Source organism: Equus przewalskii, unplaced genomic scaffold (assembly GCF_037783145.1).
Source record: "Equus przewalskii isolate Varuska unplaced genomic scaffold, EquPr2 ChrUn-6, whole genome shotgun sequence".
Lineage (NCBI taxonomy): Eukaryota > Metazoa > Chordata > Mammalia > Perissodactyla > Equidae > Equus > Equus przewalskii.
Genome location: NW_027228754.1, coordinates 361,609 through 374,820, shown reverse-complemented (window position 1 = coordinate 374,820; position 13,212 = coordinate 361,609). Strand labels below are relative to the sequence as shown.

The window sequence follows — 13,212 nt, the reverse complement described above, 5'->3', positions numbered from 1 at the left end:
CTCAGGGCTAATCTTCCTCAAAACAAACAAACAAACAAAAAAATAGAATATTATTCCTCCTTTCAACATCCCTCTTGATAAAAATTTCACCTCTCACTTAAGAAGTCACCTCTGGCTGCAGCTGTATCATCATCTCAGTAAGAAAAAGTAAAAGCAGTATATGCAGACAAAGGGAAAGACTGAGAAAAAAATTTAAAACATTCAAATCTCTACCACACAAAAATTTAACTCAAAATGGGTCAGAGACCTAAATGTAAGGGCTAAAACTATAAAACTCTGAGAAAAAAACAGGAACAAATCTTTATGACCTTGGATTAGGCAGTAGTTTCTTAGATATGACAGCAAAATCATAATCAACAAAAGAACAGATAAAATGAACTTCATCAAAATTAAAGTTTTGTGCTGCAAACAATGCCATCAAGAAAGTCAAAAGACAACACACACAATGAGAGAAAATATTTGTAAATCATACGTGTGATAAGGGACTTGTATCCAGAATATATTAAAGACTCTTACAACTCAATAATAAAAAGATAACCCAATTTAAAAATGGGCAAAGGATCTGAATAGCTCTCTCTCCAAAGAAGGTAAACGAATGTCCAGTAAGTATATGAAAAGATGCTCAAAACCATTACCCATTAGGGAAATGCAAATCAAAACCATAATGAGAAGCCACTTCACACCCACTAGGATGCTATATCTAAACATAAAATTATATGTACATTTATATAAAATATATACAACTTTATAAATGTCTAATGTATTTAATTTATATTTAATAATGAATATAAATAAACTAGGTTATATATATATAAAGATAAAGAGACAAGTAACAGCAAGTATTGGCAAGGATGTAGAAAAACTGGAACCCCCATGCATTGCTGGTGGGCGTGTGAAATGATGTAGCCATTTTGGAAAACAGTCTGGCAGTTCCTCAAAATGTTAACAGATGTTTATTAATAATGTTAATGTTAATGTATGACCCAGCAATTCCACTCCTATGTATATACCCAAAAGAAATGAAACATAAGTCCACACAAAAACTTGTACATAGTAACAGTAGCATTATTCACAACAGTCAAAAAATGGGAACAATCCAAATATCCATCAACTGATGAACGGGTAGATTAAACATGTTGTATCTATAGAATGGAATATTATTCAGCAACAAAAAAATGAAGTACTGATACATGCTACAACATGGATGAACTTTGAAAACATTACGCTAAGCAAAAGATGCCAGTCACAAAGGACCATATATTGTACAATTTTATTTATATGAAATGTTCAATATGGGCAAGTCTATAGAAACAAAGTAGGTAAGTGGTTGCCTTGGGCTGGAGGATTGGGAGGAAACAGGGAGTGACTGCTCATGGATATAGGGTTTTGTTTTGGGGTGATTAAAATGTTCTAAAACTGACTGTGGTGATTGTAGCACAACTCTATGAACACACTAAAACCCACTGAATTATAAACTTTAAATAAGTGAACTGCATGGTATGTGAGTTATATCTCAATAAAGCTGCTATGAAACCATCTCTACCACAACAGTTGCTACCTAGTTTCTACTCCTACACATTTCCATCAGTAACTGTGGCTCGTTATAGTGATTCTCAACAATAGGGTGAAAAGATACATCTGTTGAAAATGCACAGGATTATTTTAACACGCATTTAATTATCCATTTCCACTCAAGACAGAAGAGTGGTTAGAATCATGACAATTCATCACTAGAAGGAATCTTCTAATAGTAAGGTTATTGAGATGAACATGCAAACTCTTTCCAAGACCTTAAAGAACATGAAACATTTATAGCAGTAGGGGATGGAAAACAGCATGCAGAGAGTGTAAGATTGTGTTCTACTGCCATCAAATGTAGCAAACATGCACTCCTTTCTTTCACAGACATTTACTGAAAGCATCCTATGTACTAAACCTGTGCTAAACTTCTGGCGAGAAAAACTACGACATGGTCTCTGCCCTTAAGAACTAGGGGATCTGGTGTCAAGATGGCCGCACAGGAGGACCCTGAACTCACCTCCTTCCACGGACACAACAAATTTACAACTAGTCCTTGAACAAGTACCCTTGAGAGAGAACTGAAAACTGGATAAAAAGAATCCCCACAACAAGGGACAGTGCTGACTGAGGTGGAAGAGACGGAAATTCCTTTCTTGAGAGGAAAAAGCCATATTTTAGCCACGGCGCTTCACAGCTGAGGGCAATGTTAAGCTGCTGCTAAGGTGCTTGGTCCTTCCGAGGAAGCTAAGGCCGCGTTGGGTTGAGGCCCTCACTTCATCCAGCAACTAGCACCATGCCCGGCAGAGCCTGCCCAGCACTCGCCCGCACCATGGCCTCCGACTTGGAGTTTGCCTGCATCTACCTGGGCCTCATCCTGCATGAAGATGAGGTGACAGTCACTGAGAATAAGATCAATGTTCTCATCAAAGTGGCTCTCATCAAAGCAGCCGGCGTAGATGTTGAAACTCTCTGGCCAGGCTTGTTTGCAAAGGCCCTGGCCAGTGTCAACACTGGGAGCCTCCCGCAGTGTAGGAGCTGGTGGACCTGCCCCAGCAGCTGGCGCTGCACCAGCAGGAGGTCCTGCGCCCTCCACCATTGCTGCCTCAGCTGAGGAGAAGAACATGGAAGCAAAGAAAGAACTGAGGAGTCTGATGATGACATGGGCTTTGGGCTTTTTGACTAAACCTCTTGTAACACATTCAATAAAAAGCTGAACTCTTGGGGCTGGCCCAGTGGCGTAGGGGTTAAGTTCACACACTCCACTTCAGCAGTCTGGGGTTCGCAGGTTTAGATCTGGGAGGTGGAGCTAGCACCGCTCATCAAGCCACACTGTGGTGGCATCCCACACTAAATAAAGGAAGACTGGCACAGATGTTAGCACAGTGACAATCCTCCTCAAGCAAAAAGAGGAAGACTGGCAACAGATGTTAGCTCAGGGCCAATCTTCACACACACACACAAAAAGCTGAACTCTTATCAAAAAACAATAAACACAAAGAAGCTTACAGTCTAGTAGAGACATTTAAGTAAATCAATCTACAGTACAGGGTATGATGCTAGAGTGAACTAGCACCACAACTAAGCACTATAACAAAGGTATATTTGTGCACAGAAGAACTAGAAGAACCAAAATCCACCTGGTAGAAGGGGGAGAGTATCCTGAAAAGCTTTTTGTCAGGGGTGGCCTGGTGGCACAGGGGTTAAGTGTGCTGGTTCCACTTCAGCAGCCTGGCGTTTGCCTGTTTGGATCCCAGGTGCAGACATGGCACCACTGGGCAAGCCATGCTGTGGCAGGCATCCCGCGTATAAAGTAGAGGAAGATGGGCACAGATGTTAGCTCAGGGCCAGTCTTCCTCAGGGGGAAAAAAAAAAAAAGGAGGATCAGCAGCAAATGTTAGCTCAGGGCTAATCTTCCTCAAAAACAAAAACAAAAACAAAAAGTTCCCCATAATCCCACCACTCAGAGATAACCACTATTTTCTGTATACCTAAGAGACCATGTTTCATTTCATGTTTTTTTTTGAAGTACCCAACCCATCAGAAAAATAACACCTATTTCAAATACAATTACTGCGACAGCCATCTTTTACTGAAAATTTACATAATTATTTAACCGTCATAACAATCTGAAAAACAGTACTACCCTCATTTAGCAGATGAAGAAACTGAAGCTCAGAAACATTAAGAAGCATATCGGAGTTTACTCAGCATGAAGTGACTGGGCTGAGAATTGAACACTAAATTCAGATTCTCTCCACTAATACCACACTTTTTTCTTAACCACTTATAAACTCCTGATTCTTTTTTTTTTTTAAGATTTTATTTTTTCCTTTTTTTTCCCAAAGCCCCCCGGTACATAGTTGTATATTCTTAGTTATGGCATGTGGGACGCTGCCTCAGCATGGTTTGATGAGCAGTGCCACGTCCGCGCCCAGGAGTTAAACTGACAAAACACTGGGCCGCCTGCAGCGGAGCACGCGAACTTAACCACTCGGCCACGGGGCCGGCCCCTAAACTCCTGATTCTTAACTGGTTTTAGATTTGTTGGTATTTTCATCCTTTAAAAATACTGATCTTGAGGGCCGGCCCCGTGGCTGAGTGGTTAAGTTCGCGCACTCTACTGTGGCAGCCCAGGGTTTCGCTGGTTCGAATCCTGGGCGCAGACATAGCACCGCTCATTGAGCCATGCTGAGGCGGCGTCCCACATGCCACAACTAAAAGGACTCACAACTAAAAGTACACAATTATGTACCGGGGGCTTTAGGGAGAGAAAGGAAAAATAAAATAATAAAAAAAAATACTGATCTTGAGAAAATTGGCTTGTAGTTATGTAGTAGAATGGTTTTTGAGAACATCTGATTTTAGAAACAGTCTTTTCCTTTTGAATTGATTAAACTAACTGACAGAATTCTATGACATCCATAGGAGAAGCAAAGGCTGAAGTTTTGACTTCCATCAGTTTTGACTCAGCGGTAGGTAATATGAGAGTAGACAGTGTTATCCTAGGATGTGGCAGACCTATCAGTCTTTTCTTGTATGGGTTAGTGTTGTTACAAGTGGCCATTCCCAGGACTCAGCTGTTAGACTGCTGTCACATCTGGTGCACAGATGAGGGCTGAGCCTGCCCTGATAGCTAAAAGCATACGCGTGGCTGTTGAAGTTTCCGAGCTTTGGGCTTGCACTGAAATTCAAAGGGATAGTGGAGGGGCTCCTGTGGTCTTTTAACTTCCTATCTATCTAGACTGTGGAAGATCCTTGAACACTCCTGGGTCCATATCTTCCTCCCACACCTTCTCAAACTCTCAGTTCATGTACCTCAGTGTTTTCAGTAGTTTTTTTCATGGTTTTCATGCCCCTAAGCCAAAAGAAACACCTAACAGTTTTGTTTATTAAGTAGTTAGATCCAAACAACTTAAGTATTTATGTTCTAACAATTTAGCAGCCTTTTGAAAAAAATTATCCACATAAATGGAAATAAATTTTTTTTTATTTCATTCTTAAATAACCACAAGTACTTACTAATGGGATGTATACATTGTTAGATACTGTACAATTCCTCAAACCTTGGAAACCAGAGTGGACATTACCATTCTCATTTCCTGCTCCATACTGATTTTCACACAGGTCAGACTGGAGAATGAGACCTTCACTGAAAGATCACCTGAATCCATAAGCAAACCTACTGCTCAGGCAGTCGGCTTCTTTTCTAGAAAAGCCAAAGAACTTACAGATTTATAAAGTAACTAATGGAACTCTGAAATGGCTGTTTTTTCCTTCTGGGCTTTTCATGAGATGGGACCTTAGTTACTGATTCTCAAATGTGATGTGTTATACATACAGTAGGAATCCTGGTCATTCAAGACTGAGGCACAAACTCTGGAGTAAGATAGATCTGAATTCAGTTCCAACGCTGTCAATAGCTATTACATCACTTCCTTTTCTGCTTATAATAATGCCTAGTTAGGACTGTGAGAATTAAATTAAATACTTTACATAAAGTTTCTAACAGAGGTCTGGTAGTGATTATTATTTACATTAATAATGGGAATATTTCATCCTACACCTCAGAACATGGCTGATCATTAGTAGCAAAAAATCTTGTTCTCGGCCCTTCTTACTTCATGACTGCTATATCTTAATCCTCGCATTACCAAGATGGGATGACCTGGAAAAATTGGTTGTTACAGAAGGGAAAATGCTTCATTCTTCCTCAGTGCATGAAAACTCCTGACACCTCCCCCGCCCCCACCAAGGCTGCAGGAAAACAGACAGGCAGAATACATCATGATGAGAATAGTGTGACAACACTTCAGACTAAAGAGCAATCAGGCGCTGTCAAGCTCAGTTTTAATCACTTGGACAGCTCCACCAAGGCTCTTTTAGATGTTTTCATTTTCATTTGCAGTGACATCTGCAGGGGTTTGCTGGGAAGAAGTATCTGAAAGAGTCTATGATGGCTTCTGGAAGTGGCAATAGGACTTACTGACAATCTGCACAGTTCTGTAAATAGCACTTAACTGTGGTGGAGCAGCCTGGAGCTGGTCTTGGCAGCCAAGTGAAAGTGGCATTTAATTTTTCTTAGTGATTAGATAGGACAGCTTCGGTGACTTTGTTTTCCCAATTTAAATTGTTTAGCTCTTAGAAGAGGCCTCCTCAAGCACACAGGTTCCAGGAGCAGAAGCTATTTCCTGCTTCCCAGTACACTAGACATGAGAGGGGGATTTAGGAAATCTCTTATTTATTTTCTTCTCATATATTTTTCACTTGTAACGAGGAAAGTCTTGGCCAAAGTCACTTTTGACTGAATTAACTGACTGATGTTGTGCTTGAAGATGTGCTATAAGAAGAAATACATATTTGGCCTTTTTGCCCAGTTTCTGGCACACAGCTCCTAAACCCTTGGAATCTCTGGAGTGATGAGTGTCTTTTGTATGCTAATGAGACGACTGGTGGCTGGGGGCTCCTCAATAGCTTCAGGATGGGGGCTAGTTGCCAGAAAGACCAAGGCATGATCTGAGGGTCGGAACCTTCAGCACCATACTCCCCTCCTCTTCCCAGCCCCCCACACCTCTGGATAGGATAATGGCTGGTAATTGAGTTAATTACCAATGGCCAGTGATCTAATCAATCCTGCCTAGGCAATGAAATCCCCATAAAAATCCCTAAACTACAAGGTCCAGACAGCTTCCATGTTGTTGAACACATCCATGCGCTGGGAGGGTGGTATGACCAGAGAGGGCACAGAAGCTCCACGTACACTCACCTCTCCTCTCCCCCATACCTTGCTCTACACTACATAGCTCTTCCATTTGGCTGTTCTGAGTTGCATCCTTTATTTAAAAAGCCAGTAAATGTAAGTAAAGTGTTTTCCTGAGTTTTGGTAAGCTGTTCTGGCAAATTATTGAACCTGAGGAAGGGGTCATGGGAACACTGATTTATAGCCAGAATTTTATATATAGTATTTAATTTACTTCTCACAGTCCTAACTAGGCATTATTATAAGCAGAAAAGGAAGTGATGATATAGTAGCTAGTGACAGCATTGGAAGTGAATTCAGATCTATCTTACTCCAGAGTTTGTGCCTCAGTCTGGAATGACCAGGATTCCTACTGTATGTATAACACATCACATTTGAGAATCAATAACTAATGTCTCACCTCATCAAAAGCCCAGAAGTAAAAAACCAGCCATTTCAGAGTTCCATTAGTTATTTTAGAAATCTGTAAGTTCCTTGGCTTTTCTAGAAAAGAAGCTGACTGCCTGAGCAGTAGGTTTGCCTATGCATTCACGCATCACTCATCTCTCAAGAAGTTCTGATTCTTCAACCTACCTGTTTTTAAAGACTACCCAAAACATTCAGTACCATTCTTATACCCACTCAAGATAACTATATAATTCATTTATAGTTGCATTCCTCTAAAATATCCATGGTTCAGCATCCATATTTTCTTGTTCTAATCTCATTCTTTTTATTGTTGTATACTGCATCTTGTTGATTACCCTTTGCAGTCTCATTCATACTGCAGCTTCAGCTACACGCTGTTCTCAAGGAATTTACCTGATTTCATGTAGATTTTTAGAGCATCTGTCACTGTGAAAAACCATGAGAATTTTAATCCCTATAGAACCAAAATAATGGAAGAGTGTTACTAGCCATCTCTTTCCGTCTTTTAAAGGATTATTTGTAAAATAGAATTTCAATAAATTCTATTTTCAAGTCAAACTAGTGTCATCGTGCTTTTTAGTTCAACATGCTTTTTAGGATTTATATATTGGCCACAAATCTCTACAGACTGAATAAATACTTTATCATGGATTTGTCTAGGCCAGTTTGTCCTTTTACTAGAACAAACCAGAACATGAACCTTTTAAGCCTTCCGACGGTCAAGTTCCAACTTCTCAGTGTGGCAGTCAAAGTCCTTCACTGTCTGGCACGCTTTCCAGCCTTATCTTTCACCACCTCTCCCATAAACACTACTCTCAAACCACCAGACCTAGTCATCATTATCCGATGACTCTGGACACTTGCCAATCCCTATGTCTTTGCATAAGGCAGTTTCTCTGTTGGAATGCCCTCCTCTATCTCCTCTTCATGAACTCTCCTACTCAGATTTCTTTCAAGCTCTTCAACTCCTTCAGAGTTGGTCTCTCCTCTGGAATCTCATATCTCTATTAAAAAGTAATCACGGTGCATTATAAATATTTGTCTTACTCCTTAGACTCTTCTACCCTTAAAGATAGAGGCTATTATTATCATTTTCCAATTTCAAATGCATAACAGGAGATTAACTAGAAGGTAGGAGGAATGAACATTTCTGAAATGACCACTATGAGCAAAGTGATTTATGGGTGTATTCACTTAGCAAATGAAGATTTTCTAAGCACCTACTGAGTGCTAGAGGGTATGAACGGTAAATAAAATGGATGTCATCCCGACTCTCTGAAGAGTCTACAGTCTAACAGAAGAGAGAGATTTATAAAAAGCAATCAAAATAATTACAAATTACATAATATAAGCTAGGAAAGAAACAAGTGAGTGTACTAAGAACAATGAAGGACTAGTGCTGTGAAATAGAAAATTAACAATAGAACTAGAAATAGAAGCTACAACTTTACATATGGTGGTAAGCAAAGTACTCTTTGAGTGACAATTTTGTTGAGATCTAGGCTAAGAAGGAACTAACCATGCACAGTGGAGGAAGGGGTACAAGTGGACATTTCAGATCAAGGGAATAAAACATGCAATGGCTCTATGGTGAGGGAGATTTTTGCCTGTTCTGAGGAGTTCAAAGACCAATGTGGCTCAAGCAGAGCAAGCCAGGGGAGGAATGGCAGAGATGAGTTAGGCAAGGGCCAGATCAGACAGGGCATTTTTAGGCCATGGTGGAGATTTCAATTTTAGTCTATGTGCAAAGGAAAATAACGTAATAGGAAGATTCTAAGTGTGACATGATTCAATTTACTTTCAAAAGAGTTTTATTTTTCTTGCTGTTGTGTGAAAAATAGATTAGAGAAGACTCAGAAGAATGCAAAGATCACAGTTGCTGAGACTGACTTCATTTCAGGCCAAATGATCCAGGTCTTCTCACCATTTGGTTCAATGGACATCATCTTCTAAAAGACTGTTGTTATTAAGTTTATCATGCTTCTCATTCCTATTTCCATAGTTAACATCCAGAGTATAGTTTCTTGAAATCCCATCAACACTCGGACAGGCATTATTAAATGCCCGTTTTGCAAGGAATAAACTGAGGTTTAGAGAGCTAAGTTCCTAAGTCCACCTAGCAAAAATCTATTCCCTTTCAGTTTTGAAAGAAGGACCTCTATGAAGGAGTCAACATTCTTTTTTTCATTCAGTGGTGATAAATACACTGAGATAATAAGGGAAACTATAGCCTGATAAATAAACTGCTCTCGTTCTTCCAATGATTTTTAGGATTAAATCTGCTCATTGATACCACCAAACTAAGCAGAAAGTGTCAATCTAAAGATTATGAGATTGTAAATAAGCAGAAAGAAAGTAACTATGAATTTACAGTTAGACTAGTCTAATATTGAAATTTATTATGTTAATTTCAGTGCAAGTAGGTTAAAGACCAGAAATATACATGAATTCTCAGGCAACACCAAACATCTTTTTTTTTTTTAATTTTTTCTTTTTTTTAAATTGCTTTTTCCCCCCAAATCCCCCCAGTACATAATTGTATATTTTAGCTGTGGGTCCTTCTAGTTGTGGCATGTGGAATGCCGGCTCAGCACAGCCTGATGAGCAGTGCCATGTCAGCGCCCAGAAGCCAAAGCGGCAAAACCCGGGGCCACCAAAGTGGAGCGTGTGAACTTAACCACTCAGCCACGGGGCCGGCCCCAACACCAAATATCTTGATACCTGGATTTCATCATTCCTTTACCAACCAAAGGAAAGATAACATAGGAACGATACCATCAGATCTTAGGTAGGAGTTCCTCCTTACTTGATTATCAACAAAACTAATCTGATTGCAAATATCAGAGACACAACTTTAGATAATTTCTGCCAATGTCTCAGCAGTAGCTCCCTAAATACAGGATCCCTACACTTAAGCCACCAGTCCTGCTCCTGCTGATGACCACTTCAGTAAAAATGTAGTCTACAGAAGCCTAGGATGGCCCTGAAGGATATTACAAAAAACAAAAATATGTCCATGTCTCCAGCACCAGCCATAGAAAAATTTAAAATATAGCTGATCTTCTCACAAAGTATCCCTACCGGGGAAAGACGCATCACATCTCAGAAACCTGATTATAATCTGCACTTCCTATCTGTAACAAACCTTACTATTTGAAAAGGATACACTAAGATCAGCAGACAATTCACTCTGCAGTTGTATTTCATATTAAATAATTAAATAAACAGACATTCTGGTCTGTAAACCAAGATTCTGTGAGATTAGAGTGTGAGTTAGTCCTTTTGAGCCTGATCAATTCTACGTGACAAAGAATAGATGCTAAAACTGAGTTTCTGGAAGAATAAGGCTGATGACTAGTCTTAGACTGTGTTTTGTCAATGTTAAGTCTGCCAGTCCATCTCTATTATATTTCTCTCTCTGCTCTCTATAATTTCAATAAATATAGTATCAGGACGTGCTAGGGATGATTTAAAAATTGGCTAAGAACCTGAGCATAGCAGGAATTCAGCATTAATTGTTTAAGGACTGAAAGAACAATAAGCTTAAGTGAACTCATCATTTTCTCTAAATCAGGCTGCTGAATTGCAAAGGAGGCAGCGCCTAGAGCCAGAGAAAGAGGAAAGTTCTTCATAGAAGTGTGTGTATGCACATGCGCATAAAACACACAGACATACCTGCACTCAAGGCAATACCAGTTCCACGGTGGCAAATGGACATCACCATAGGAAGAGACCAACTGCAAAGAAATACACAAAGGCAATTAAAAAAAGGAAAAGTAGACACTATAGTAGAGTCCATCTTGGCAAAGAGAACACAAACTACTTTGGAAACAGGCACTATTTAAACACAAACACAAATAGATTTCACATTCCTATGTTTCCACTTTCTGGTTTGAAAATAAGAAAACATATATTGAAGGAGAAGCATCCCTCTTTTACCAGATTGCATTACCGACAGAGCTAAGAGGAGAATCAATTATAACCCAAATTCCTCCATTCATAAGGAACAACGTGGGTCACACACCAATTAAAGTTGCATACAGTTAGAAAATAATCACTAGAGGCCAGTCCCGGTAGCCTAATGATTAAGTTCCGCACGTTCCACTTTTGGTGGCCTGGATTTGATTCCCAGGTGTGGACTACACCACTCGTCTGTCAGTGGCCATGCTGTGGCTGTGGCTCACATACAAAAAGGGCAAAAAGAGGGGCCCGGCCCCCTGGCCAAGTTGTTAAGGTCATGCACTCCACTTCGGCAGTGCAGGGTTTTGCCAGTTCCGATCCTGGGCACAAACATGACACAGCTCATCGGGCCATGCTGAGGTGGTGTCCCACACAGTACAACCAGAGGCACTCACAACTAGAATATAGAACTATGTACTGGGGGACTTTGGGGAGGAGAAGAAGGAAAAAAAGAAGACTGGCAATAGATATTAGCTCAGGTGCCAATTTAAAAAAAAAAAAATCTAAACAAAAAGAGGAAGATTGGCAGCAGATGCTAGCTGAAGGTTAATCTTCTCAGCAAAAAAAAAAAAAAAAGAAAAGAAAAGAATACAACCACTTGGGTTGTTCTGTTTCTCCAGTCATAAGACTCAAGTAGAAGGAAACTTAAGCAAGTTGTATTTATGCACTGTTTCATAGACTATATGATCATCCTTGAATTCTGTCTTAGTATATACGCCAAAATATCCAAATTGACCATAGCATTTATTCTCTAATAAATTACTTGTCCCAAATTTTTAAATCCAGTTTTGCTGGATTTAATATATGTTTCTTAATCCACAGTAGGTTGAAGTACTTTGTCATCAAACACCTTTTTAAATCATGTTCTTAACTGTAATTTTGCCAAAGCATTTCACAGAAGGACAATGAGCACTGCCATATTCTAGACCTAGTTCTCATGGTCAAGAGGGAATCGGTTAGTGAAATGGAAAGAACAGGAGTCTTTGGATAAAGTTAATATTCATCCTGGAAAGTCAGCTTAGATAGGGAATGCTGAGCATAATCAGACCACAAATTCACCACTCTAAAGCATCTCAAGTAGGTTGAAAAGATATCAAAAAGAAATGCTAACATATAATGAAAATGCTCACAGTAAAAAAGGAATAACATCCAAAGAAACCAAAAAAACTGGCTAGACACCACTCTGATTAACTCAGACTTAACAGGATAAATATAAAAGGCGGAAGAAGAACCACATAACAAAGGACAAGCAGAGAACAATGGCATAATTTGGTTAGATGAATCAGGAAACTAAAACCCAGAATGAGCTGAGGCTTGCAAAAACGTCAAGGACAACAAAAAGGGGCTTTTAAAATTGTAGTCAGGGAAAGAAAGGCTCCTAACTGGGATGGACAATTTTATGTTAATGGATGACGGAGTGCAAAGCAAATTGCTCAACTATTTTATTTGTCAAAGAGAATGATTATCAGACTGAAAAAGATAGCACAAATATTGATTTGAGAGAACTGAAAAAAAAAAGAGGTGGGGAAATTATAAGACATTGCTTAGCATTCCAAATGCACTTAGGGCTCCTGGCCAGATGAATTAAATCCCATGACTAAAAGAGCCAAGAGATGAAACATAGGTACTGTACTGGTAGTCTTTCAGAAATACTGAAATAGAAAATGGGAGTAATGTGAGAAACCACTGAAGCCAAATGTTACCCTAATTTTCAAAAATGGTTAAAACCATAGCCTGGTTAGTCTAGTAGTGAGAAGGTAAGGGAGATTTTATTTTCAAAATAATAACCAGGATATTATTTCCAGTCCCACGCGATCTTCCAGAATCTTGTCACTCCTCATCAGGCAAGTATTTAGCCCCTTGAATCCGGGCACAACTTCATGATCAACTGCCTCAAGAAGGAGAATGCAGCTGCGCTGACATTGCATGACCTCCAAATCACTTTCCCTCCCTACGTCCCTCCCTCTCTCCTGCTATGAGGAAGGCCAAAGTAGCCTATGCAAAGAGATCACGTACAAAGGCCCACATGGAGAGAAAATGAGGGCCTCTCTAATGGCCAGGATCAA

General features: G+C 39.7%; 1 protein-coding gene and 1 pseudogene across 2 annotated transcripts in view; one reads left to right on the top strand and one right to left on the bottom strand.

The window, feature by feature from the left end:
• The window catches only part of SDHC (succinate dehydrogenase complex subunit C), a 30,237-nt gene that overhangs the window by 4,020 nt on the left and 13,005 nt on the right, over window positions 1-13,212 (bottom strand). For both annotated transcript variants that reach the window (XM_008533879.2, XM_008533877.2), the window contains one exon: window positions 10,862-10,923. In XM_008533879.2, the coding sequence (XP_008532101.1) occupies window positions 10,862-10,923 (62 nt within the window). The remainder of the gene's footprint in view (window positions 1-10,861; window positions 10,924-13,212) is intronic.
• Window positions 2,178-2,837, top strand: LOC103560001 (large ribosomal subunit protein P1 pseudogene; annotated as a pseudogene).